The sequence below is a fragment of the Pseudopipra pipra genome, chromosome 1, assembly GCF_036250125.1.
Source record: "Pseudopipra pipra isolate bDixPip1 chromosome 1, bDixPip1.hap1, whole genome shotgun sequence".
Taxonomy (NCBI): Eukaryota; Metazoa; Chordata; class Aves; order Passeriformes; family Pipridae; genus Pseudopipra; species Pseudopipra pipra.
This window is the reverse complement of record NC_087549.1, coordinates 83,501,572-83,528,464: the sequence shown is the minus strand read 5'-3', so window position 1 is coordinate 83,528,464 and position 26,893 is coordinate 83,501,572. Positions and strand designations below refer to the sequence as shown.

At 41.4% G+C, this 26,893-nt stretch overlaps 1 protein-coding gene and 1 long non-coding RNA gene across 3 annotated transcripts in view; one reads left to right on the top strand and one right to left on the bottom strand.

Moving 5' to 3' along the window:
• The window catches only part of CDH20 (cadherin 20), a 121,537-nt gene that overhangs the window by 9,779 nt on the left and 84,865 nt on the right, over positions 1–26,893 (bottom strand). For both annotated transcript variants that reach the window (XM_064662330.1, XM_064662333.1), the window contains exons 3-10: positions 21,165–21,459; positions 19,359–19,478; positions 16,006–16,173; positions 13,984–14,171; positions 8,948–9,201; positions 5,157–5,293; positions 2,535–2,656; positions 539–656 (exon numbers count right to left, since the gene is read on the bottom strand). In XM_064662330.1, coding sequence (XP_064518400.1) covers positions 539–656; positions 2,535–2,656; positions 5,157–5,293; positions 8,948–9,201; positions 13,984–14,171; positions 16,006–16,173; positions 19,359–19,478; positions 21,165–21,459 — 1,402 coding nt within the window. The remainder of the gene's footprint in view (positions 1–538; positions 657–2,534; positions 2,657–5,156; positions 5,294–8,947; positions 9,202–13,983; positions 14,172–16,005; positions 16,174–19,358; positions 19,479–21,164; positions 21,460–26,893) is intronic.
• The window catches only part of LOC135417826 (uncharacterized), a 64,945-nt gene that overhangs the window by 30,547 nt on the left and 7,505 nt on the right, over positions 1–26,893 (top strand). Inside the window, exon 2 of the long non-coding RNA XR_010432228.1 lies at positions 20,940–21,037. This is a non-coding gene — a long non-coding RNA (uncharacterized LOC135417826). The remainder of the gene's footprint in view (positions 1–20,939; positions 21,038–26,893) is intronic.

Below are 26,893 nucleotides of genomic sequence, written 5' to 3'. Positions count from 1 at the left end.
CTGCAAGTCCTCCCTACTTCCCTCTCTCCTTAGGGAAATATGGATGTGCAAGGAGGAAGAAAAAAAGTGCTTGGGGGTAAAGAATGGAACAGTACAAGAACTTTCCCTTTTTCTGTGCCTGGGAGAAAACATGAAGAGTACAAAAAAAGAGCAATGTAATTCCCTTCAGATTCATCTCCTAGTTCCAGTTACTATCCTACCTTTAAGCATCTCCTTTTGAACGAATGAAATTTCCACTCTGATAATCCAAGATGCCTGCAGCCTGACCAAAAGACCTGAATTTGCACAAAACACGGGCACATTTCCTCAAAGAAGGAAAAGTGGCCTATTGCTAGAGAATATTTATAGAGAAGAAAATATCATATAACCTTCAAGTGTATTAAATAACATGTCATTTTACTACTGCCTTTAAGGAGCAGGTGTCACTTGGTATTATTTGAAATGGCAGTCTTATCACACACTGTAAGTCACAGCTTCTCAAGTCCAACTCATGCACTAGAAATTAGAGTAGCTAACCGTCTGTGTCCACTCTGATTACCTTGATTGTCCCTTAGAGTAAAGTTAGGATTGTTGGCTGCCTCTGGAGCCAGGCTGTAGTAGAAGTGCTGACCCTCCTGTGGGTCATCCCTGTCGATGGCGCTCACTGTCTGGATCAGCTACAGCATATAATAAAAAAAATAGAAACAGGTGATAAACAAAATATTCATAATATGAATGAATAAAGAGATAACATATTTTATATGTATAAATATAAGCAACTGGAGCATTTGAATAAAATTATCTTCCAGAAGTACAGTAGATAAATCACGAAGAAACTCAAAACCTTGCAGACTTCATCTGTTTTGCTGTGGTCATGCAATCTAGTCATGCACATCCCTTTTAAACAAAGGAGGAGATATTCAATTTGCTTCAAATAACAGATAGTTTTCTCTCATGCATCCCTATCTTCTGTTGCACATTTCTTTTTGTCTTTTGAGGGCCTAGGATTCTCAGAAGATTCATTAGATAGCTTGTAAGAAAGCCCATATTTATTTTCATCTTCATTTTCATCTTCATTTTCATCTTCATTTTGCATTATTTTACCACTCTTTTAATTTTAAATCAAAAAAATTCTCCCCACAATGTCAGTAAAAAAGAAAGAAAAGCCAACCATGCAGACATTCTGCATATGCAATAAGTAAAACCAAACTACAGAAAGTAAGACAATGCTTAATCCAGAAAACAATTTGTCACCTCACCTATAAAGGCTTTGTAAAGTGGGTCTAACAGCTTGAAGCACAATGAGCTCTGCCTGAATAAACATTCTGACATCTTTTTAGACAAGGAATAAATCTTCACCTGGATTTTTTTACTTGAAAGTTATTTTGGGATTCAAAGGCAAATGACAGACCCATAAATTCTTATTCACCACCTTAAAACTGATTTTGGAACTTTTAAAAATGTGGCATAGAATTTGGCTTTCTTTGCTGAAGGAAGTTGTCCAAATTATTGTGCATAGCAATAAGCTCAGAAAGTTTATTATTTAGGACACTCACCCTTCAAAACCAGGAAAAAAGTCTAGTCAATGATTTCCATTCCCTATATTATTAAGAACTTCTGTAAATTAGTGAGATGAAAGTATCCTGTATATGACAGTTGTGATGACAGTTGTTTCAGCAGTGAGTAGCTATTTCATTCCGCTTCACACAGCTGGGAGAAGCTTCAGCAAACCATCACAAATCATGAGTGGTGTGTCTATGTGTTATACTATACTAGTCAGCTTTGCATTAGGAGGCACCAGTCACCACTGTGGACCCTGGGCGGTGAAGCAAGAGGTCACCTCCCCACAAACGATCAGCAGTGGAGCTTGCACCAGGTCCAGTGAGGGTGAGCTCATGCCCGTCTGTGACACCAGTGACCTTGTTCAAGGGCTTTGATGGAGTTTTGGAAGGGAGAGGAGTAAAGAGGCTTCACCACTTGCTTGAAGGTGCTGGTTTACAGTGTGTGAAATGGGAAGTCTTGTGTTGTTTTGACTCTCTGTCATCTCCAGTTCACAGCAAAACATATTCTGTTTAGCACCCTTTTGAAGCTGATGTTATGTCCAGCTCCCGTAAGATCACGTGTGCTTAAGGCTCTTATAACACTTAACAGTAAGACTTGTCTGTCACGTGTGGTCTGGGCTCACTCTGTGGCACTTCTCATAACAATTCTCTCTTTGATGCTGCTACAGGACAAACCAGGCGTTTGCCTGCTGGAAGGCCTATCCAGCAGAAGGCTTCATACATGCATCCATGAAATGTATTGCACAGTGAGCCTAGAAACTACTGTAGGAGAAAAAAAGAGGTGTGGCAGAGAAAAAAGAGGTGCTATATATGATGGTAATCCCAGTGCAATATGCTTGCCTTTGGAATGAAGTACAGTCAGCTGCCGCTGAGAGTTCAGATGAAATGGATGGGTAGCTGAGCCTTTTTTCCAACACTCACCCTTTCTGGCATGCTGTTTCCATGTAGAACAACATCCCCTTCCCAGCCCCTGGTGTTACAAGCATTTCTCACCTGGCCTGCTTTGGCATTTTCACAAACAAAAGCTTCATAAAATCTTGCAAACTCTGGTGCGTTATCATTCACATCCAGGACTTTCACTGTCACAGAGACGCTGCCCACCTGCGAGGGGTTATCTGGAAGGAGGAGGTATGATATAAAGAAAGGCAATATATGGAAAGGGGAAATGGCTGCTTCTCACTCTGCTCAAAAGGTAAAGCAGGTTTTTTCCTACTAGCTTGCATTAAATGACATTTTCCCATTGGGAACTGTGGTAACTTGAGGATTGTGTGACTCAGAGTGAAGTTGCAAATGCTGCCCTCAGTCTACCCTGGCTTCCCATTTAATACCATCTTTTACAAACAAATTCTGTAAAAGGCTCCAACCTGGTTCAGTCCTATGGAACTATTTCTATAACAAAAGTTTTAGACAATGCCCCTTTCACTGGCCTTTGACTGTGCAATACTATTCATTGAGCCTCTGTACTAGTGGCACAAATTAGGAAGGGACTCTTTTTAAGAACAGGCTTGTTATTTAGAGATTGTTAAAAATGGCAATCCTCCAGTTCAGACATGCTTTTGCTCAGAATTTATCTTCCTTGAACTCAAAAACAGTGTCAAGTCTTTGATACTTTGTACAGAGGGGTTTAAAAAGTAATAACACATGAAATTGTACAGAAAAGCTTTCAGTGAAGCTTAAAATTGCAATGAAAATTTTACATTCTGCATGACATCATTTGTGATGTTTCTGTCCCACTGGTTCATTAGCTTTCTTTGCCAGTAAATCAATACATCATTTCACATATCTTCACAAATTCCAAACTAGGTGGCCACAGAATAATTTGTTTTTCTTACTCTGTTTTTCCGCCCCAAATCATCTGCCACTCCCCCTTATTTAATGATAAAATTAAACTCTAACCAGAAAGAAAAAAAAAAAGAAGAGGTCAGAAAAAGTGCAAAAGTCCAGAAAATTCTTTAAAATTAGTATTCTCATCTTCTTTGTAGCCATACCACTTTGTGCATTTATCTCCAAATGTATCTCCCTTTATAGCAAGAAATGATATGATCATACAAACGGTAGAGAGTTTTCTTAAATGTTCAGTGTACTGTGTTCCATAACGTGTCACATTGTGTCATTGAGATAATACTCAAACTATATTGTTTCTCCCTAATTTGTAATTTAATCCTTCAGCTTCCTATATATCCATACATATATCTTGCTAAAACACTCGTTACTGTGCCAGATGAATATCTGCATTTACACTCTTAGTAATATTGATCTAACCTTTGACATTAGGAGCTTTATTCAGAAATGCACAACTATGATGTTTTTGAAACTATTCACTAAATTAAAATATTGTGCTGCACACATATAGAGCAAAACTGACAGACGATTGATGGAGGATGAATCAAAGGAAGACATGCCTTCATATTGTTCTCACCCTCAAGCGCTGCTACAGGGGCAGCTTTTACAGACTCATGTGTACAAGGAATAGTAATAGCCATTAGTGGCTGAAAATAAAAGTGGTGTCAAAATAGATGGAGGTGAGATCCTCTCATCTCACCAACCCCTCTCACTACTTAAAAGGGCACAGAAAGGCACCATGTTCCAGAACAGCCTGCAAATATGTGGCAGAGTCACCCCAACTCTTGTGAAATATTCCCTCTGCTTTCCAAGTTGGCTGACTTCATTTTGGGCAAGCTTCTTGAAAGTTTGTTGCTCTCAAACTGCCCCACCACCTCTGGCACAGCCTGGATGTGCAGGGAGCTCTATCAGATGCAATCACCTATCGGCAGCAAGCTGCTAAAAAGCTGCTGCTCCTCAGTAGATGAACTGAGATACCGAGCAAAAGCTACGTGAACCAAAGAGATTTCAGGTGAAGACTGGGTGAACTTTTTATTTCCTTATATATCCCAGGCTCCTTTATGAAGTTCACATCTGTGAGTATTTCAAACTCAGCTAAATTTTCATACTGACTCCATGAAATGCCGAGCGTCTCCTTGTTCTCATAGCCTTGAAAAATACCTGGCACAAATGAATCCTGGGCTGAGTTTTAGCACATTGTAAAACCCAAAAAGCATAATGGGTCAGCATACTTGAAGATCCCAAAGCATTCTGGCCCAAATTATTTATGTAGTAAGCAGATGGCAATGTCATTTACTTGCTGCTGAACCAGAGCAGATTTCAACTACTGATCTAGCAGTGTAGCATCATTGCTGCCTACCAGTCTCTGCACCACTCAATCCTCCCAGGTATGCTTGGTAGCTCTAGCAGTTGTGCAGCCTTTGCAGTGTCTGCTTTAGCTGCCTAGCCCTTCTGAATTGATAAGACTCTGCCAGAAACACATCAGGAAGACTTTTAAATAAATCCCTGGAACACTAATGATTTGAAAAAGGACTATGCATTTAATTGCCATCCTCTATGCCTCCCACCACCCTGTGAAAATGAGCATAAAAAATAAATAAATAAAAAAAATAAATAAAATGCAGTATTCGTTTGTTGATGTCAGAGGAGTAATTCAGTTAATACGGCTTCCCACTCAGTGCATAACAATATGTGAACTGCTGAATTCAGGTCTCTCAGCCTGCTTTGTCTATTGTATCTCTTTAATCTATGTACAGTCTGTATTATCCTTACTCAGCTCCATGGCCAGCACAGTGATGTTGTGCCAAGAAATGTCCTCCCGGTCAAGAGGTCTTGCAGTCATCAGTGCTCCTGATGTAATGTCGACATAAAAGAACCGCCCTGGATCACTGCTCCTGTCAATCGAGTATCTGCAAGAGTACATATTAAAAATATTATGCAATCCTCGTGAAATCCGTTTGTTACAGCCAAAAAAGCTGTCCAGCAAGGGGGATACTGTCATACACAGCAGATCCACACTCTTCCATAACTTAGTTATGTGCTCCTTTGACTTGTATAGTAAGATGCTGGAAAAACTAGGAGTTCATGTGGCTAATGGCATTTAATGGAGAGTACTATTTGAATGGAGATGGAAGACAATAAGATTTAGAGGAAGAAGCCCTAAAGCAAAGCACAGCTTAGCATGGGAACTTCTGCTTTACAGAGAAAATCTGCCAGTGAGGAGTGTGATTTCTTTTTCTGAGCAAAATAATTATGCCCATTTCTCAAGCACGATTCAGACAGGATGAAAATGACTGCACATCAGCTCGTTCTCTGAGCACCTAGGTTGATGAGAAGGAACTGTTCCCTTCCTTGTACTTCTGTATTCTCTCCTCTTTCAAGGGAATAAACTCCACCTGCATCCTGGAGCATCCTACTGATTGAGCTGTGTTAGCACAAGGGGGATGATAAGTGGCTTTTTCATATCATCCAGTCAGAAAAACAGCTCCATCTGCGAGGTTGATTCATCATATTTACTAAACCTGCCTACCCGATATCATGTCAGTTGAGTGCTGGGAACAAGCTTCTTGCACTGGTGAATGGGGGATTGTGGTGGTACCTGCAGGCCAGAAAACCTGGGCAGGGAGGCAGCTGATTGACAGATATCACTGCTGTACTCAGTCATAGGGATGGTTTTGCAGGGGGTGAAAAATGCTCAGTACCCTTCATATGCATCAACTTGCTCTTAACAGCAGTTTGTATGAGTTGCCTTCCTAGGTAACTGTTAGCATGGTAAGGGATCCTTTGACAAAAGCCACACATGTGCCTAGGTAATTGTCACAGTCTAAAATAGAGCCCAGACTTAGTGTCCTTTTTGTTGATTGTTTCATCAAAGTTGATGGGAATTGAAAGCTTTAATAGTAACAGATGATGAACAGGGATCATTCTTCTGAATTTTCTCCTTTCAGCATGAATGCTTTCACTGAAACAAGCATGCCAGCCTGATCTTTATATAGATACTTACTATACAGGGACTTACTAAACTGGGATATAAAATACTACTGAGATATGTTGTTGGCAAATTCTTTTACACTCTTTTTCAGAAAAATCAAAGAGGGAGGGATGGCTGGTTTTCATCCCTTTCCTTCCCAGTCCTTCCCATCTCTTCTTAAATAAAGAGATTTCTCAGGCATTTGATTTATTTGGGAAATAAGTACGAGTGTTCCTGTATTTTGCTATAATAATTATTCTTGTATGAGGGCTATAAAAAGAATTTCTCTCTGACAGTTTAAGGCCAACAAGTATCTGAAATTGAATAGGGTCTTGTGATTAGTGGTGTGGAATTAATCATTGGTGTCAAGAGGCACAGGTGGAGTCTTTTTCTGAATTCTCCACCTAGGTTCTCTTGTAATTAGTACCTGCTCCTGCACACTTGTTTCCCCTGTACTATTTAGATAATCTTCCTGAATCATTTAACAACAGTCATGGAATATTTCCAGCTACCAGAATTTCACAATGTGGGAGCCAGGTACTGGTTGCTGAAAAAATGAGGATTTGAGAGTTCTCCTGTGTTTTAGTGAGCCCTTCTGAAATATGTCTTGACTTCTCAGGCCTTGAAAAAATGACCAGATCACAGTTTTAATTTCAAATGGAATTCAGCTTATGCAACAAAGTATGTATCTGGGAGTGGCCAATCATCGCTGCTCATGGGAAGCAGAGAATAAACACTGCTATCTTTTGCTTCGCTTTTGCACGCATAAGCTTTTGCTTTGCTTCTGCTTTAATAAACTGCCTTATCCCAATCCATGAGTTGTTTTCCATCTTACTCTTTCCCCTGTCCAGCTGGGAAGGGGAGTGATAGAGTGGCTGGGTGGGCACCTGGCATCCAGACAAGGTCAACCCACCACACATTGTCAGACTGATACTGCACAGAGTTGGCATGGATGGAGGAGACCACAGGAGAGGCAAGGAGAACTAATTCTTTATATCTGCATTTTAGATAGCATTAGAAATGGTATTCTTTTTTCCCCATTTCCTTTACCTCAGTCATTTATATTTTGTAAGTAAAAGATGTGGGGGAAAAAGGAGGCAAGGAATGAGGAAAGAAAGGGAAATGGAAAGGGAGGAAGATGGGGAGAAAAGGGGAAGAAAGTTGTCAAGGAACAGACTTACAAAAGAGTCTGTGCATATTTACAGCTTCTTTTTTTTAAATGTATCTTAGGTGATGCATTCTGTGCTTTGCAGAGTGTTGTTTTGAGTTTCATCGAGTCACTGGAAAGCTCTGAAGAAAACTAAGAAAAACCTCATTAAAAATAACAATGAACAATTCTACCCTCTGATAGTCCTCTGAATTATTCTTACACTATTTTTTGGCAGATTAGCACAAAGTTGTTTGCATTACAGTGTTTGGATAATGCTAGAGAGTAATCAGCAAAATAGGATGTGAGTGGAAAAAAGTTTAGGGTAATGAAATTGTGATGCAGACAGTATAATAGTTTTACTGAGGAATTTGAGACAATGCCATGAGAAGTATGATAACCTTATAATGTAGGCAGAAAGAATAGGTATATTAAGGTGGCAGGTTTGAAAAAAATAATTAGAACAGCAACATAGAAAACAATATCATTAAGAAAAATAGGCTTTGCTTCTTCTCAGATCTCCTAGCTCACAGAATTGCTCATTTAGATTTCGCTTTCTTCAAAACCTCCTAATATTCAATATTTGAACTTCCTCCTGTATTTCCCAGGACTGTTCCTGAACACAGACATCTCAGAAGCTGGACTTATGCAAGGTTAGGCAAACAGCAGGTCAACACCCAAAACTTCTCTCAGATAAGAGAAGCAGCCAACCTGCAGGGATAATCAATGTGCAGTCACTAGGAGCTTCTGCAGGTAATGAAAACTAGTATGTGGGCTGGCCTCAGAGAAGAACAGTCTGCTCTGATAAATGGGGCTGGTAGTGGCTGGCAGCCACTGTGGAAAAGAGTGCTGTGATCACACAAATCTGCTCCTTTGGTTACTTGCTGAGTTGCAGCAATGAAGCTCCCGTGGTTGTAAATACACCTTTACCTTTCTTAGGGGAATATCTAGCTCTGCAGCTTTCACCAGACACTAGATAATTTAGTAGTTTGTGAATATTTATTAGCATACATTCAATCTACTCCAAAAGTAGCTGCGTATTTGAGCTGTTGATGAAGGCAAGCTTTGAAACAGAAGGGGAAGAAAGGACAAGTAAGTTGATTACGTTCCCATTGGTATGGTAGCAAGTTTTCAGCGATGCTGTTAGGTTTTGTGCCAGCAAATGCATGAGAGTCTGGGGTTTGCTTTTAATGTATGCTATCAGGACATGCCTGACAGCTCATTGCTAGGCTATATGCTGACATTCTCCATACCACAGAAAAGGGTGAGCTCCTTCAATGCTTTGATAGTCCCCTCAGTGGGAGGTCTGGTTTAACTAAATCCACTGACAAATGCTACTGCCTAAAAGGGGAGAGTCTCTCCTGTGCTGTTTCAGCCCCGTCACTACCTCACCAACCAGACATACCAGGCAGTACTCATAGGGGAACACATAAAGAGAGGACAGACCTGATGGAGTTGTTGGTCACATCTGGGTCCTTGGCAGAAATGATCTGTATGGTGGTTCCAATATCCACATCCTCAGGCACTTCCACAAAGTACATGCTGGGCTCAAACACAGGAGGTTCATCCACATCCTCCACGCTGATATGGACGGTGGTGGTGTCACGGAAGGGACCCAGGTTCAGGAATCGCATTTCCAGGTGGGGGTTGGCACCCTCTACTTTCAAGGTGTAGCTTTTCTTGCTTTCAAAACTTAAAGGCTGAGGAGAAAAATATATCTAGCATTAGGCACACTGAGCCATATGATTTAGGCCATATGGTTTTAATTTTCAGAAGTAAAATATGACTTGTAATATAAACTTATGCTGCTTTTAAAAAATAAATATCTTCTATGATTTTCAATCATGAGGGCAACAAAGATAAATATTTGCAGATGAACACAAAGTGTTGAATAGAAAGCGTAGTAATAGAAATGGCACTGTATACTTCTTTAATTTAATTTGACAGCTGAACTGAAAAAAATGGGAGAAATACTTGCAGGTCACTTAAAAATACATATTATTTCATTCTTCTTGCTAAAATGAAAATAAAAGCAGCAACACCACCACTGCACTGTGATATACATAGCCTGTTTCATGCCACTCTGATGAAAATATAGGCAGAAACAGACAGTATGGGAGTTCCTGAAAACCAGGTAAAGATATGAAGAGTCTGTTCCTCAAAAATGGCTCCAGTGTCAGGAACAACACCTCCACAAATAAGGTGGAGGTCCCATTTAGCATACTCTTTTTTTCCCTGAAGAGACTGCAGTCTTGTCTCCAAAGAGCCTTGTCTGCCAAGTGATAAAGAGCTCCAGTGGGAGCAGGGAACAGCTGCTCTTGCAAGATCCTGTTCCAGTTTTTATCAGTAGTAATTCATCCCTCCTGGAAGTTAAGTTTTTCACCTCCTTTCAGTAAGTATCCTAAACACAGGTTCACAGTCCAGGTATGATGAGTGCTAGGATTTGAATCCCCTCCCGGTCTAGAGAACAATTTAATTTCAAAGCATTATAAGGCATCCCTGTCGTCTTTCTGAAGGAGCTCTTCCACTTCGTATAAAATATGATATACTCAAGTATTATTTGAAACAAGGAGTCCCTTTCCCTTTCCCTTTCCCTTTCCCTTTCCCTTTCCCTTTCCCTTTCCCTTTCCCTTTCCCTTTCCCTTTCCCTTTCCCTTTCCCTTTCCCTTTCCCTTTCCCTTTCCCTTTCCCTTTCCCCTTCCCCTTCCCCTTTCTAATGGATAAAGGGGGCCAGCTTCCTCTGTTAGTAGTTTCATGAATTAGATTTCCTACCTAGACAAAACTACGTATTTGCTGCACATGGATATAGAGTTAATTAATGCTGACACTTAACTGCTCAATAAATACATTTTTCATCTCTGTCCCCTCCTCTTTCCACAAATACCTGAAGAAAATAAGGTGTCTCCAAAACCTGCTTAGAACTAAATAGGGAATTCCACGTTTAATGTGCAATTAAATGAATTTGACAAACCAGAATGACGGTATGGATGGATCAGTCCAAAATATAAAAAATTTTTCACCAGATGAAGTACAGCTTATAGAGGTCACAGTCACACTTCCTGAGTTGCAGTCAGAAGTTACAAGCAATTGCACTGTGGTTAAATGTTCACAACCCTTTACTTGTATAATCTGGGGAGTTTTGATTACAGAATCACAGAACCACAGAATATGCTGAGTTGGAAGGAATTAGCAAGGATCAAGTCCAACCCTTAGCCCTGCACACACCATGCACCCAAGAGTATCATCCAAATGCTTCTTGAACTCTGCCAGGCTTGGTGCTACAACCACTTCCCTGGGAAGACTGTTCCAGTGCCCAACCACCCTCTGGGTGAAGAACCTTCTTCTAATATTCTACCTAAACTTGAACACCCCCTGAATTCAGTCATGTCTTCAGTACTTGTCTACTGCCACAACAACTTCCTTCTTGAGTTGTAGAAACATTGCAGGGACATACAAAAGCTCATGCTTTCAAAATTAGTACCAGTACTAATGTTCTCCATAGGAATGCCTGCCGCGGTCCGAAGGGGGGATGGGACCGTGGCACAGCACAGGTCCGGGACACAAGGGAGGGTGCAAGTAGAATCCTTTATTCACGCGTGCACCTGGTCTTTTATCAGCTCAGGAGGGGAAAGGGCCAGAACATAGGGCGGAGCATGAGACAGACAAGTGGGGTGATAAACCAGGATAGGGACACGGGCAAAAGGGGGAGGAGGGGGGGAAGCAGGGAGCAGACAAACTCATGGCAAGCCTGGGCATGTCCAGGCTGTGCACTGTGTAGTGTGAATACAATGAAACCACATAATAACAGTAAAGTCCATATAATAACTGTAAGGTCCATATAATAAAATCCTGTCAATTGCTGTATGTTTTTCTCCACACCTGGAACTGTTCCCATCACAAATGCCTGAGGTTCTTGAAATTATAAAACTGAAAATCATTCAACAGTTAGTACGTGTGAGTGAGGAATGAATACTGGAATGGGAGCTGTTTTTTTGTTCTGGGGACATGACAATCCAGTCTTGCTGGAGATGCTGTACAGTGAGTGATACAGTATGAACTGCGCAATCTGTGGTAGCAGGTGCAAACAGATGATCTGAAACTTGCTCCTGCTGCCCTCAGTTCCACCTGGTACATCAGTGACTACTGTAGGCATAGCGCTTGTCAGCGAGGATTTGTTGAGATCCGCAAACATAATACTCATTACTGCAGAGCCATTATGGTCTACCAGTTGCATATTTATGTGCTGTAAAAATAGCAGTAAGATAGATTCACAGGACTGAGTAAAACTTACTGTCCATCTGGCAAGGAATGTGCAATACAAAGGTGCCTAAACATATACTAAGAAAGAGGACATAATATTTAAAGGATTCCCATGGGAAGAAAACTGCATGAGAAACATTGCATGTACACTAAAAAGGTAAGTCATAAAAAGGGCAGTTAAATCACAGACACACTTAATAGCTATAAAATTTGACTACATTATGAAAACACATAATCACCTAGAATAATCAAGTTAGAAAAATTAGAAAAATCAAACACGTGTGCTAGACCATCGCATTTTTGATGCTCCTGTTGGCCTTGGACTCCTTCATTGTCAAAAATGGCTTTCCCTCCTGTTTATCTCCTGTGCCAGTGCCTCAATATCACTGGCCCTCTCATCAGATTTATCTCTCACAGGTGCGTTTAAACCTCTTTCCAACACTTGTCCCATGGGGAAGGCAAGGAGATTACCTTCTCCTGTGAACTGAGCATGCTGCAAAACACACCCAAGAGGAGAGGTAACCCATGGAAACCACTCCTTATCCTTGCCCTCCTTCCCCCAGTGCTGAGACAGGCACTGAGAGTTCACCATGCAGGAGGGATTTAGCAAGACCCGCTGTGAGAAACTAATTGATCAGGTAGCATCAGGGGAGGAGGGCAGGGGAGGGCTATCCTGAGTGCCTGGGTACTGGCTGGGTAACGCACCACTCTGCCTTCCATGGGCAATGCGAAAGGGAATGCAGGGAGAAGAGGGAAATAGGGTGAGCATCAGTCTTACAGGTAGGGAGCTTGGAATGAGCTGTAGCTCTTCAGGAGGTGCTCAACATTTTGTGGGATTAGTGGGCTAAGAAAAGTAGCCACGAGACCACAAGCAGTGGTCTTATCAGTAACTGTAAATTCTGGCTTTCTGACATCCATGATAGAAGTCTTAGTTATTTCATTTGGGAAATTTGTCAAGAAAAATTAAACAGAAACTTTTGTTTTCTTTTAAATAGGAGTTCATTCTGGGTTTAGAAATTCTCTCTCTCTCTCCCCCCATTTTGACATCCTTTTCTGTCCACACCAGTTGAATTAATTCTTTTTCTTTCTTGAGTGGATTCCAAGGGTGACTTTCCCAATATTTGGCTATTGATAATCACAACATTACATAAAGCTACAGGCATATATTGAATGTTACAAACATTCATGTACAGTAGGTGGATTGAGCAGTATGTACCTGATGTCATCTAGCAAAACTCTATTCATAATAACAAGTCAAGCTTATTGACATATTTACTCCAAAGAAATTATTTGTTTTAATCAGTAAATGAGTGAAAGATTACACTAGAGTTTGCATTCAACATTTATTTCATTCCAGAAAACATGCTTAACTTTAGGGACTACTATGCATAAACAAGAGTTGGGGAAAGGTGACCATAAATACAAGCTTAAATGCTTTGCTCTAGGGCATAGAGGCTTGCAAGGTCAAATCTCTCCCATGTATTGTTGCATTTTAGTGCCCAATTTAATCCCAGGCTATTTAAATGGAAACTATACTTCCTTATTAGTACACTAGATATGCTTAGGCAGAAATATGGTTACAATTTCATAACCTAGAAACAGAGTTGAACTTCTAACATTTATGTAAGATTGTAGAATAAATATCCTATAGCAGGGAGCCTAAGCAAAAATACTCTATGCCTTCCTGCATAGCCTGCAGTACAGAGTACTAGCAGTTTCACAGCTGCCATTTTAGCATCAGCTTCTTCTAGCCTAATTAGCATTTATGGATCTTCAAGCAGCAATTAAAAAAAACAACACTGCCTGGGTTTTATTGGTTTATAAATAATTCTAAGGCATGCTTTATTATTGTTTGTGGAACACCAGAGTGAAAAATACATACAGTTCAAATGCAAATATTGATCTAATTTCTTGCATTGTAGGATAATTAAGCTACAGAGAATATTTAAATAGATAAATAGTGAATTAGAACATTCCTTCAGAGGGAAAAGACATGTTTATGCTAATGTGCTGTCCCCACTTTATAAAAGTGGCTCCTAGGAACGCAGTCTGCTTTCATATTTTAGCAATAAATGTTAAAGAAATTATGGTTTATAGCAGGAAAGGGGTTACTGTCATGTTATGAGAACCAAGTTCTTGAAGGCATAAGGGAATATTCCATGCATAAAATGTAAGCAGGACTGTTAGCCATATGAATTACTATAAAAAGGAAACTTTTCTACCTTTCTCACAGTTATGATGCCAACTTGGTAATTAGGATCAGTGTTAATGTCGAAGACATCCAGGCCATCTCCATCCACAAGGCTGTATTTCATCTCTGCATTTATGCCTTCATCCAGGTCTTTAGCAACCACACGGCCCACAGTGGAGCTGACAGGAGCGGACTCCAGCACACTCATCTGATAATGCTCTGGCACAAGCAGTAGAGAGGGAGAGAGGAGAAAAAAACAGGCTGTGAGAGGGAACCAAAACCTGCACAGCAATGCAAAGATTGGATCAGGGCAGCCCACAACACTGCATGGCCTGCAGGGAGTCTCTAGTACCTTACCCAAAGCTGCAACAGCAGTGTGATTGCCTTTCAAGAGCTGAATTTCCCGGGAAAGTTTTATTTATATGTTTGTTATATCAACAGGTTTGTTAAATGGGTTCTTTTCAAAACTGCAAAACACATGAAAATAGGAACTTCAACTAGAAAAATAGGGCAATTAACACCAGTGCTGTTGCAGCCATGATATAAAGCAGGATATGAAACCAATTTAATAGGACAGGTATCTTTTATTAGATCAGCTTGTACAACAGGAATAAACATAAGTTTTGAGCAGCATAAATCCTTTCTGAAGTCCCTACAAACTTCTTTTGAGATTGAACAAAGCTCAGGAGCTTGCCTGTGTCTTCCAAATTTACCAGTTACTCTATTAAAATATATTGCCTCTCCCTACGAATACTGTCTTGAGCGCATTTGCTGCCTTGCTAATTTGCTTAGCAGCAAGCCTGGGGAAAGAATGATTTGCTATTTTAAAAGTGTATTTTGAAAAAAAGTTGTATCTAAAATACTCTTCTGCCATCAGACTTTATTTTCAAACCTTCCTTGATGTACTCTCTCTGTTGACTCCACCAACTATTGAGCTTTACAAGGCAGATTAACACAAAGAATGGGGTTGGATCTCTTCTCATTTTTCTTAATCAAGAGTTTGATATCAGCTACAATTCATGCCGCTTTCAAAACACAGTTGACAATGGTATACTCAACAAGTTGCTCTGACAGAAGAAAAAATGTGGAAGTTGAGACTTCTTGCTGATCTTAGTGGAATGCTTTGATTTATCAGTGCAACATACAGAAACAGATGGCGAAGGAGAATAAAAACAAAAAAATAACTGCAGGAGTTTTCATTTCTCAGCAAGATTAAAAAAATGGCAAAACCAAAAGGCTTGAGATTGATTAACACCACTAAAAGAATCAACTTCAAAAAACCACAAATTATATCCCTTGAAAGATTTAGTTCAATCAAAACTGAAAAGTTTCTTTCAAATTTTTAACAGTAATATAGAATTATGTAAATAAATGTGATAAAATCTTAAAAACAAAGAGCAAAATATTGCAAATCTTGTTTTGAAATTCACTTTTGTAAATACAAAGTAGTGTTTCTGATAAGAGTGGAGTTGCCTATTTTTGCATTCCATTAACTGTGGTTGTTACATATCTTAAGGTTTAATTGTATACCGCCAAGTTTTAGATGAACCTTTCCTGAAGAGCAGCCTGTATGACAACCCACTCCACACTGGCAGCACAGCTACAAGATGCTCCCCTGCTGTGGCCTGGCTGGAGTGTTGAATGAATTATCTTTCAACTTTCAGTACTGCCATATGTCCCTGATTTGACAGACATCCTTCTGGAGATAGGATGACAAGACAATCAGGGCAGCAATTAGTAGCCAAAGGCAATGGCCATTATCAGTCTGAACACAAAAGTCCTCCTTCCTGCCTTTTTCTGTAAACCAATTCCCCACCCTTTAAAAAAAAGTGTTGTTTTTGATAATCTTGGAGGTCAGAAACCTTTTCTGAAAGACAAGGTGGTGAATGATTCACTTTAACATTTTTCTGAAGGAGAGTTTTGTATTGATCTGAAATTCCATCCATCTCTAATTGTCACTATCCTGAGTTTGAAAATGGCTGTCATGAGAGCAAACAGCAGACATAAAAGTCATCTACCATTTTTTGCCCGTTCTGGCACAGTGGATACTCACTCTGTGGAAATCTGGGTGGATTATCATTGACATCAGAGAGGGTGATGTTGACTGTGGTTGTTCCAGCTAATCCTCCCAGCTGTCCACCCATATCCTTGGCCTGGATAATCACTTCATAATATTCTTTTGCTTCTCGGTCCATGTTCATTAGAGCTGTTCTAATTAAGCCTGAGATTTGAGGTAGAAAGGGGTTTGGGAAACAAAAGAAAATGGCAGTTAAAGAGTACACAAAGAATGTGGAGGGCTCTTGCTCCTGCATCGCAGTCCCTGTGTCAAGAATGAGACCAGGCTCTGCATTCAGTTCCAGCTTTTCTGGCAGAGTAAAGCTCACCCAAGTGGAATCTAGGTTAACAGAAGGTGTGAATTTTAAAGAAGCCCAGTTAAAACGCATCAGCTCTGGGGCAGGCTGTCTGTTCAAAATTTAAATGTTGCCTTCCCAGGAAAAGCTTTTCGGTAATACTGTGCTACGTCAAATTAAGGCCCTGCTCGGGCTCACTATCTCCCCATAAAAGCAGGAAGTGATACGCTCAGTTCAAAGACACATCAAGACGAGTTTTCCAGAGTGTCCCTGGACACGCGGTCCTGACATGAGCCCGTGGGCTTTGCTTGTGTCTGTCGGGACCCAGGCTGGGGCTACGAGAGCAGAACGTGGGGAGACGGCGCTGTCTCGGGCCGGCTGTGCCCGCTCCGAAGGGGTCACCCTGCTCCTGCCACACCGCAGAGCGTCCCTTTCCTTCGGGGTAACACTACTGCAAGAGGACATGAGGTGGCAGCAACACTTCTCTTATGAAGGCTGCGAGGAGCCGGCCCGGGCAGCGCTGCCAGCGCCGCGGGACTGCCGCGCTCCCGGGCGCTCCTGCCGCTCCCCGTGTAGCTGCTCGTGTCAGCGCTGTCCGCCCTCCGGTCCTCCCAGCTCCACCCATTCCTCACGCCTCCAGCACCTCCGGCGTGACTGCCCCACAGTCCCCAAGCAGGGGAGATGCAGTGGCCGCTGGTGCAGCCCGGGGATGAGCTGCCAGGGGACACTCCCCAGGGCACCAAAGGCCCTTGCTTGCTACATTTGGGATGCCCTCCTGGGTGGGGGAAAATATGTGGCAACCACAGGCACCATGCCAGTCACACGGCTCAACACGCAGAACTTGCACATCAGGACACTATTAACTTGAGTGATCTGCATTTAGCCTTTATTTTTAGCAGAAAGACAACGTATGGGTTTAATAAAAAAGCAGTAAAAAGATATTGCATTGGCAATTATCACTGCGTGCAGAAGGGAAGAAATAGTGACCAGTACTGAACAACTTGCAGTGCGCTATTTTAATCTTGCTGCATGGAGTCCTTCAGAGTCCCATCCTGCAAAGCTCACTGATTCCTGTGAAGTGCTGTAGCTCCTCAAATCCCATGGATATAAATAGGATATGAAAATGCTTAGCATTTTGGGAAGTATTTTCTCCATATATGAACACTTTGCAGGGAATTTCCACTCTTGCCTTGTCATTAATACAGAACAGGCTTGACCTAAAAAAAGGCATCAGGGCCTCAAACTCAGGCTCTGCCATGCCTGTCTTTGGAGCCTCTGGTCCCTAGAGAAGGGCCAGTCCAGGACACCAGGACTCAAGCCAGATCAGGGACCCAGAGGAGCAGCACTGCAGAGCAGGGAACATCTGATGCTGCTGCACACAACCAGTCAGCAAAGAAATGCTAAGAATGATGGTGAACATTAAAACATTCCTTAGGGCTTTGGGAAAGGCTATAGGAAAGTTTCAGACCCTTGGATCTTCCAAAATAAATGTGCTGGCACCATTTCTTTCACTAAACTGAGTGAGGTTTGTGCTCCTAAAACAAGTAGTAAAGAGCAGAAGTGTTGTCCTTTCTTTTCTATAACAGCCAGATGATTTCTTGGGAAGTGAGAGACTCAGGGGCCTTTGCCTATCTGCCCAAAGGGATTTAAATCTACTGTATCTTCTAAGCGAATATGTTTGTGGTCAGGCTGTAAAAGTATTCTGGAAAAAGGTAGGAGGAGGCTCTCAGCTTTCCTTTGAAGCTGTGCTTTCACACAGACATTTGTTCAGCACCTGTGAGGCCAGAATACAAACAGGAGCATACTTCTGGAACCAAGAAGTTGTGTTAGGAGGTAAACATTTGGGGTAAGGACCCCAAATGCTTCTAGAAGAGGAGTATACTGAAATGAATTGTCCACTACTGGGTGTTTTAATTACTATCTATCAATGTAAAGGAGCTGTTGATGGTTTATACTCTAGCTCTGTTTTAGAAGAATGTCAGAGCTGCAATTGTATTTTGTGGGTTACTAAATTCCTCAGGTGGTTTTGCACAGGCCAGGCCGATTAGAGCCCTGTGCTTGTGATGGGGAAATGATTTCTGGCTCATAACAGTGATAAGCCTAAATGGGATTCCTGTTGCCCACTGAGGCAGCTAAAGGCTCAGCCACCTCTGATCCTGTCCAGAGATGCAGGTCTAAGTGATTGGAAACTAGTAAGTGGAGAAAGAGACATTTTCTGGCTTAAATACCAATAATGTACATGATTTTGGACTTAAGGGCCTATCTTCTGTCTAAGTTGCACTCTGTGGTTGATAACCTGCTTACAAAAGCAACATTACTGGTATATTTATATTGTAAATATAAATAAAGCTGAGGAAATAACATATCACATACAAGTTTGTCTTTGGCTAGAGCATCTACTCTGTAAACTGCTAACTTTCAGAAGTAGATTATGCAGTGTTTTTCTATGTTGTTCCCTAGGGCTCAGCAGCAACTATCATCTCATGAGTTTCTGACCTTAGCACTACAGATGCCCTTTAGAAACTGTCAAAATCTGTCAGATTCCTCTTTTGAATATAAACCTTGGACATATACGGAAAAGAGAGAGAGAAAGCAAGCAAAACAAAGAGATTGTCCTACAGATAAATTTAAGGTTATTAACAAGAACACCCTTAAGTAAAACTACTCTTAAGAACATCATCCTTTAGCTTGCACTTTCCAGTCCGGGTTGGCTCATAGATTTTTTTTCCACTAAGCCTTGTTATCAACTAGATCTGTTGAAGACATTTTGCAATGATAGAAAGTAGGAAGAGTATTTACAGTACCAAACCCACTCAGATCCCCAGCTGCAGAATATGGTCATTCAGAGGAATATATCACTGCAAAAAGCACATTCTTCTTCAGGAACTCACTACCATAGCCTTACTTTAGCCCTCACACAGTGCTGCTCTATCTTGGCTCTAAGCCACAGAAATTTATTTCTCGGTCCACAGTCATGATGCACTGCCCTTGCTTTCTGCTTGCAACTTTTTCTTTTGGTTTTCACACTGACTCATTCCCTGACGGAATAACATACCTGTCCGAGAGTCCACAGAGAAATATGGTTGTCCTTGGAGAATACTGTATACTACTCTTGCGCTGTTCCCATAGGCTGGGTCATCAGCATCTGTCGCTGTCACCTGGATAACAGAGGTGCCTGACAAAAAAACCATCAAGATAAGACCTTGTGGGAAAAAGAGCTGGCGTGAAAAGTACACAGGTCAAAGTAAATTGAAATGCCTAACAGGAGCTATCCCACACTGAATTTCTTCATTTGATGCTCATAGTCCTTGTACTTATTGCTCATACTTGTACCTCATTAGCACTAAAGAAATTAATTGGCATTAATTCATCATGTGTCTATAAGAAGATATAAAAGAGCAAGTACTCTATGGACCACAGTTACAGAATTGCTGATCTAACAGCACTTTGTTATGGTTTGTAGAGAGATGGTAGTTATATACTGCTTGCTTCTTTTCTCCTTTTCTTGATTTTAAATGTTATTTAAAGGCAGCTCAAATAAGTTTCATATCTATGCTGACATAAATCACGAACTGTTGTCGCAGGCCCCTAGATGCTGTGTATTGACTAAGAGATGGAAATTGTACGCAAATAGTGAGCATGAAGGGAGGTATCTCTCAGATAATCTTGCTGTGGGATTGCGGTTTACATTGCATGACCCAGAGATTATACACTGCTGAAGTGCTTTTTGGAACCCACACAGAGGCATGTATTTTTCTTTCTTCAATTGGTTTTCAAGGTCTGCTTCCTCTGAAGCTAGTAATGGCTTGCAGGTGATGTAATTTATCAAGAACAAGGAGAAGGTGAAGCACGACTGAAATATATGTGAGTTTTGACTCCTTAAAATGTCAGACAATGCCTTCATGAATGTATCTAGCCTTCTACATAATGTTTTGTGTTAGAAACAAATCAAGTATTACTAGATAAGGACTAGAAAATAAACCTGAATTCAAGCTAGCCATTACCATTAAGAAACATTGTTTCTGACTGTAGCTATTGTATTTGATGCTTCTCTCTACCTTTATGTCAACATAATATTGAAGAATGAGAAGTTGAAGCATATCTGTAACTTCAGGACATGAGATTTATATGTTATTATCTCTGCAGTGATGTCACAGAGCCAAAAAGCAATAACCAAAAGCCAAAAAGCAACTCAAGAAAAAGAAAAAAACCCAGAAAAACAGTGTTTTGTGTGATTATTTGATTTCTTATATGGAAATGGTTTCTCCTAATTTGTGTAGGTAGGAAGGCTGCTGTTTGCCTTGTAATAACAGGACTGTCTTCAACATGACCTCATTCTCTAAAAGTGGAGGGCAAATAGTACTAGAATCTCAGGATTCAGTGAACTTTGTTTAGTGCAGGCTTACATGGATAAGAAGGAGGTAAGGATTGTTTTCATATCCCCATGTTTTCAAGGGCTCCTGGACAGTATTTGAGCTCTCAGTATGAACTAGAACAGCTTGCTAAAATGATGTTATTTTCTGCACGGTAATGGCTGTCTACTGGTCATTTCTATTGCTGCCATCTGATGGCAGGGGAGTAGGGGTATTATTTTACTGTGAGTTATCTGAGCATAGCACGTTTGATCTTTTTTCAGCTCTTGGGCTTCCTTTGGCATGTTTTCTTTGGGAGGGCCCCAGCTGGTGCTGTTGTAAAGCCTGCTCTCCCTCTTCTACAACAGCCAGGCAACCCAGGGTAAGCTCTTCTGTCCTACAGCTCCTGCACAAGCAAAAGCTGAGTTCTAGGAGTCAGGGGATTTGTGTTTTGGTGACCATCTCCAATTTGCTTATAAAGGAAAGAGACTCCACAAAGTCTGCCTTACCCACAGGTGACATTTCTGGAACAGAGGCTACATAAGGTCCATCCAGGAACTTGGGTTCATTGTCATTGATGTCTTGTATTTTGATGATAAACTCTGACTCCGGTTCCATTGGCCTTCCTGTTCGCCTGTCCAGAGCCTGTGCTCTGAGGGTGTACTGTGACCTTTCTTCCCGGTCCAGTCGCTGAATGGCATGAATATCCCCTGTTGTATCATCAATTGTAAACACAATGCCAGCTCCCTCTCCTGAGAGGATGTATTTGATCGAACCATCTCCCCTGTCCATGTCAGAGTGGAGCTGCAGAAAGGAACAGGATTCAATTAGACCATGAGCTGGGTAAGCAGCTGCTGAGAAACACTAAGCACATGATCATCCTGAGCATGTTGGTCTCACTGTTGGGACTCACAAGCTGGTTTTAATGAACATGCTTTGCTGAAAGAAGCAAATACTCAGTAAAGTTTGTATCACAGAGTCACAATTAAAAACCCTCTCCTGTCTTCCTATTTCTGCACCCACACCTGTGCCAGAAGAAAAGTCAGAGGCACCCAAATAGGAATAGTCTCTGTGTCTGTTTGGAATCTCATTCAACACAATAATTGTCTTTTTCCTGGTTGCAATGATCACTGAGTAGGCTTGGGATAAAGCGAGGTCAGCAAAGCCACAGACTGGGCTTGCTCACATGGCTTAAGAGGAGTCAGATATTATAGGGGTAGCATAATATAGGGGCAAATAAGGGAAATCTGTTTGGGATCAAGTGGAAAGCAAGATGGGAGAGCTACCCAGTAATTGTTATGATTCAGAAATATTTTAATTTTATTTTCATGCAAATTTTAGCAGTAAAATTAGTCTGGATCCTTACATCTTCAGGAAAGAATCACTGTGAAACAGTAGGTAAGGGAAGCAGCAAGAAACATTTGATTGTGTCCATTGCAGGCTACAGAGATGAGACATATCCCAGATTTTCTAGAAAATTATCAAACAGATTTATTGCATGACTGTTAATTAGTTCTGAGCAGCCACAGATAGCAATGAGTGCAACAGAACAAAACAAAAGTAAATGAAATCGCTTGATTTCACTCACACCATGAAAATCTGCAATGGTATGCTCATACTTCCACGCTTTTGAGGAACCAAGCATAAAGACCAATGGCAGGAGATGCTATTGGTTCAGTCCCAAAAGACAGGAAGGCAACAGACTTGAGGTGTAATAATCAAAATGGTTCAGATATGAATACTGTTTTCCAGTGTGATTATCACTTTGGGAGATGAATAAAGGATAAATAATAAAAAAAAAGTGGTCAAAGTGGGCTGGATTCAGTTAAGCACATTTTTAAATGCAGATATGAGTAAATTATCTCAGAAATATGCTCAGAATTAAGTATGTGTTTAATGCTTTAGTGAGCTCAAAGGACATATGGAAGTAATTTTGAAGGATGGGACCAAACATAGGTAAATATTTGTACTGGAGAGAAAAATTCTAGAATAATACACTGAATATATGAACACAGGATTGGTAGGATTTGAAGAAACAATCCAAACAGAAATGAATAATTTGTGTTGAAAAACAGAAGTCAACCTTTGTACATTTGATTACAGGCTATTCTCTCAAGAAAGAAAGAAGATATCACATCTCTGAGCTGTTTAAAACACACACAAAAAAGTTACAGTAACTTATCACGCAGGAAAAAGTTTAATAGGGATGTGGACATAATGGCTTATCTGGCATTTCTAATGCCAGAGGAGCAGCTCCTCAGCTGCTTTAGGGCACATGGTCCTACTGACTGGAGAGATGCAAGACCTTTTCCCCCAGTGAAGGGTCTAGTCAGAAAATGCTCATTGTCTAATGGTTGCCTTCCTGACTTGCCTCTCAGGTAGGTCACATGACCTACACAACTTGGACCCACTACTGATTTTAGGAGACTGATTTCAGCTGAGATGGGATCTCATGGTTTTCTATAGCCTGTCCCACCCTGCAGACAGGTCTGTATGTAGGTGGCCCATCGACCCTTACTGACTGCTGGGACAGCAAGCATTAAGGGCAGCAGCACCACGATGTGGCTGCGAGCGTGGAAGGTGCTGGTTGTGACGATGGTCCTGTCAGGTCACTGATATTTCAATTCTTTGCTAAGGCAGTGGTCCCCGCAGTGGCTACTGCATCTGAGAGCCATCAATCCTTTGGAGGAATGCTGGCAGCTCTCAGGTGATGCATTAGCTAAATGGTGGAAGAACAAGCCCAGAAAAATTTGGCAGTGGTGAATTGTTAAATTTAGATGAATGCCACATGTATTAATTCACATGCAGGCTTCAGGGCAGCAAACTGGCATATCTTCAGGAAACACCATCTTGTGATTAATTTAAAAAAACACAGTGGTTGTCATTATTTACCCTAAACACCCATAACTCAGACATTATTACTGTAGGAGGTAGTAAACAGGATGCTTCCAGAAGGAGGACATTACTATAACTTTTCAAATTGATTCAGAATCACTAAGCTACATTTTGGGCATTTGTTTTAGTGCACCAGTGCACCAGTGAAAGAATGCAGATGCTGAGATGGATACAGATGTTAGACCCGATTGGGGAATTAGAGCTGGGCTTGATGGAAGAAAATGTGTTTTGGAACATCAACAAGTCCTCATTAAATAAGGAAAAAGAAAAAAGGAAAAGGAAAGAAGTCAAATTCAAAGTCAAAGAAAAGGCAAAGGCAAAGAAAAATGAAACAGAAAAGAAAAATGAAAAAGAAATTTAAAAAGGACAAAATGAAAAAGAAAAAGGAAAAAAGAGAAGCGAAAATGAACAGGAAAAGGAAAAGAAGAAGAGAAGAAGAAGAAGAAAAAGAAGAAGAAAAAGAGTAAGAAGGAAGCATTTTTTAAAGTAGCAGTAGGTGTTCAGGAATGTTCAAAAGACTTAGAAGAAGCTACTGAATCAAACTTATGGGTTAAATTACACTTTCTGTCCAAAGCCGTATTTGGAATGAATGCAGTTGTGAAGGGACCAAACAAGGAATGAACATGGCACACTATTAAGAATTTGGGAGGACAAGAGGATCTCTGTCTTACTGTGATTTGTTAAAAACATTGGGCCTCAAGCAATGCTAGTCAGTAAGGAATGCTAGCAGCACTTTTGCAGCATCTTGTATAACCTGCTCTATTTAGACAATCAAAAAATGAGCATAAAACATAATACTGCCAGACTGCAATAAATCTGAAAGAATTTGGTGTCTGAAGGGAGTGAAGCTCACACCAAACCTGATATCAGGATGCTGTAGTTTGGAGTGTATGTAGAAGTCACTGTGTTGGAAAGGTAATCTAGTTTTAAGTCGGCTCTGTTTTATGGGTGGTGCAATAATTTGTGCTGCCATGTGGCTGACACAGAGTAGGAGGAATTCATTTTTCCTTTTTCCTCCACGTTAAGGAATGAGTATTGGAGGAATAAAGCCAATAACTCCTGAGAAATTTTTAACTGTCAAGCTGGGTTGCTTCTTTTGATGAGAATAGTACAAAAAATTAAGGAGGCTACATCAGCATCAGAATGACATATTTCCTGGCAAAGGGCATGTGGAAGAGATTGGTGCTGCAGTGAGCAGCTCATGGGAGATCTTGCACAGCTCTGCTAATTGGTCTGTGATTTGCTCTCCCTTCTCTGCCTCCAGGGAGGTAGGACCTGCAGGGGATTTTTGAGAGAATGTGTGAGTGAGTTTGGTTGATCTGCATTGATAGTCTGTGGAAAGGATGCGTTTTACTTGCTCATTCAGCCACAGTGTTTCAAATACTTCTTTCCTTTGAAACAGGGTTGGGGAGCCTCTAAAATGGCAAAATGGTGCAGTCTGTCCCCAGTTCAATTACTGACACAGTTTAGACTGATGGATGATTGTGGAAAATACCTGCTGTCGCAAATGAAGGGGCTTTGGTTTCCCTAGTTCATCCTATTAGCCAATAATGGCTACCTGTAGGAAAACTGAAGCCTTGCATTTATCTGTGACAGGACCAGGAACCCTCTGAAGCTGAAATGCTTTAAATCACTATCATGAACACTGGAGGAAAGGAAAGACTGTACTAACTTCACCTCAGGAAGTTTCTTTTCATTTCTCCGTCTAGAAGATATTTTGCACCTTGCCTTACAGTTACATAGGAAAGTTTATAGAGTCATAGCAGCCTTGGAAATCATATTTGGCAAGCCTGGACCTATGGTTCAAGTCAAGGTGCTTTTTTGGTTGCTCCAGTCATGCATAGCCAGCCAGAAACAGCTGTACAACTGGATCTACACTGTGCATTCTTTCTCCTTCTGTCAAGGGCTTGGAGAGAGCATATGGATAAAAGCAAGGCCTGGCTATCAGGATATTTCAGGGAGTCATGGGTGGTATCAGTTAGAAGAGACCCTGCCTGGCCTGGTGTGGGACTCAGGGCTGTTTTGGAGGGCTAGTGCGAGCAGCCAGCAGCAGACTGGGAGCCCTGCTGCACCTCTGCCCCACTCCACGCAAGCTTTTACGGAGCTATTTTTGAGTCAGCCCGGGGTGATTTGGGCTGAAAAATTTCTGGCCTGCCAGAACAATTAATTCAGCCCACAGTCTATTCCCTGCTGACTCCTTCCTAAGAATCCCTAAGACACAGGCAGCACGAACGCAGGCAGGCGACTTTTTTTTTTTTTTTTTTTTTTTTCGTGGGAGGCTGCTGCTGCTTCTGAGTGCCTGCGCCTCCGGCTGTATGAGGCGAGGGGAAGCCTTTGCCTCACAGCAGTCCCCCCGGCATTCATCCCTCTGGTCGGCTGGCTGCTGTGCGCCTAGTTCGGGGATGGGAGAAGATGAAACGTGTGACCCCCTGAGGCCCCTTTTGGCAGCGGAGTTCCCTGGAGCCGGGACTGCACGGAGCAGTGCTGAGTTAGGAGGCCTTCAGAGCGATCCAGCCATGTCAGCTCAGCAGTGCGTGGGACTAATTGGCCCTGTTAACCGTGGGAGCTAATTGGCCCTTGCACACCCCTGTACTAACACAGCCGTGGCGAAGGCAGCCCTGCAGAGAGCTCGCTGACGGCAGCTTGGGCTTTTGTGTGGCGGGCACAGACCATGAAGAGCTGTCTCTGCCTCCCTCCCTTCGGCAGAGCTGGGTGGCGGCGAGCTCGAGTGTTGCCGACTGCGCCAAGTGTTTGTGCTCCTAATGACACCATCAAGTGTAAAACAAAGATGAGTCGGTTTCTCCCAGTGTTTGTTTTAGCTAAAATTTGGCTCACAGTGGAAGCCTGAAGTCATTTTAGATTAACAGAGTACGTGAAATAATAAGCCTGGCCCTCGTTCCAAAGCTGGAAATTGCATGAAAACAAATATTAATTTCTTTAATCAATAGAGATATCAAGAGCTGAAAAGCTAGGTGCACAGATGAATGAAGACTAATGAGGTCTCATTTGGTGGCAATCACTAGTAATGCCATTGCTGTGGGAGGAAGGAGAGCACATCTCACTGTCAATCACGCAGGCACAAATCAGGAGGAGGTCTTTTGAAGCCCATGGATTCATTTTGATTTATACTGGTATGACTTTAGAGCACAGCTTAGCTCTATGGGATTGAAGAATGATAAATAAGAGACCAAACTGGGCCTCTGGATATGTAATTTTTTCCCCCCTTGAGCATGGATAGCTTGGGAAAAAAAGGAGCTTATATCATGTAAAAAATAAGCGATGAAATCTGAAGGATTTTTTCTGACATCCTTTCTTAGGTTTTATTTTTCATATATACCTATAT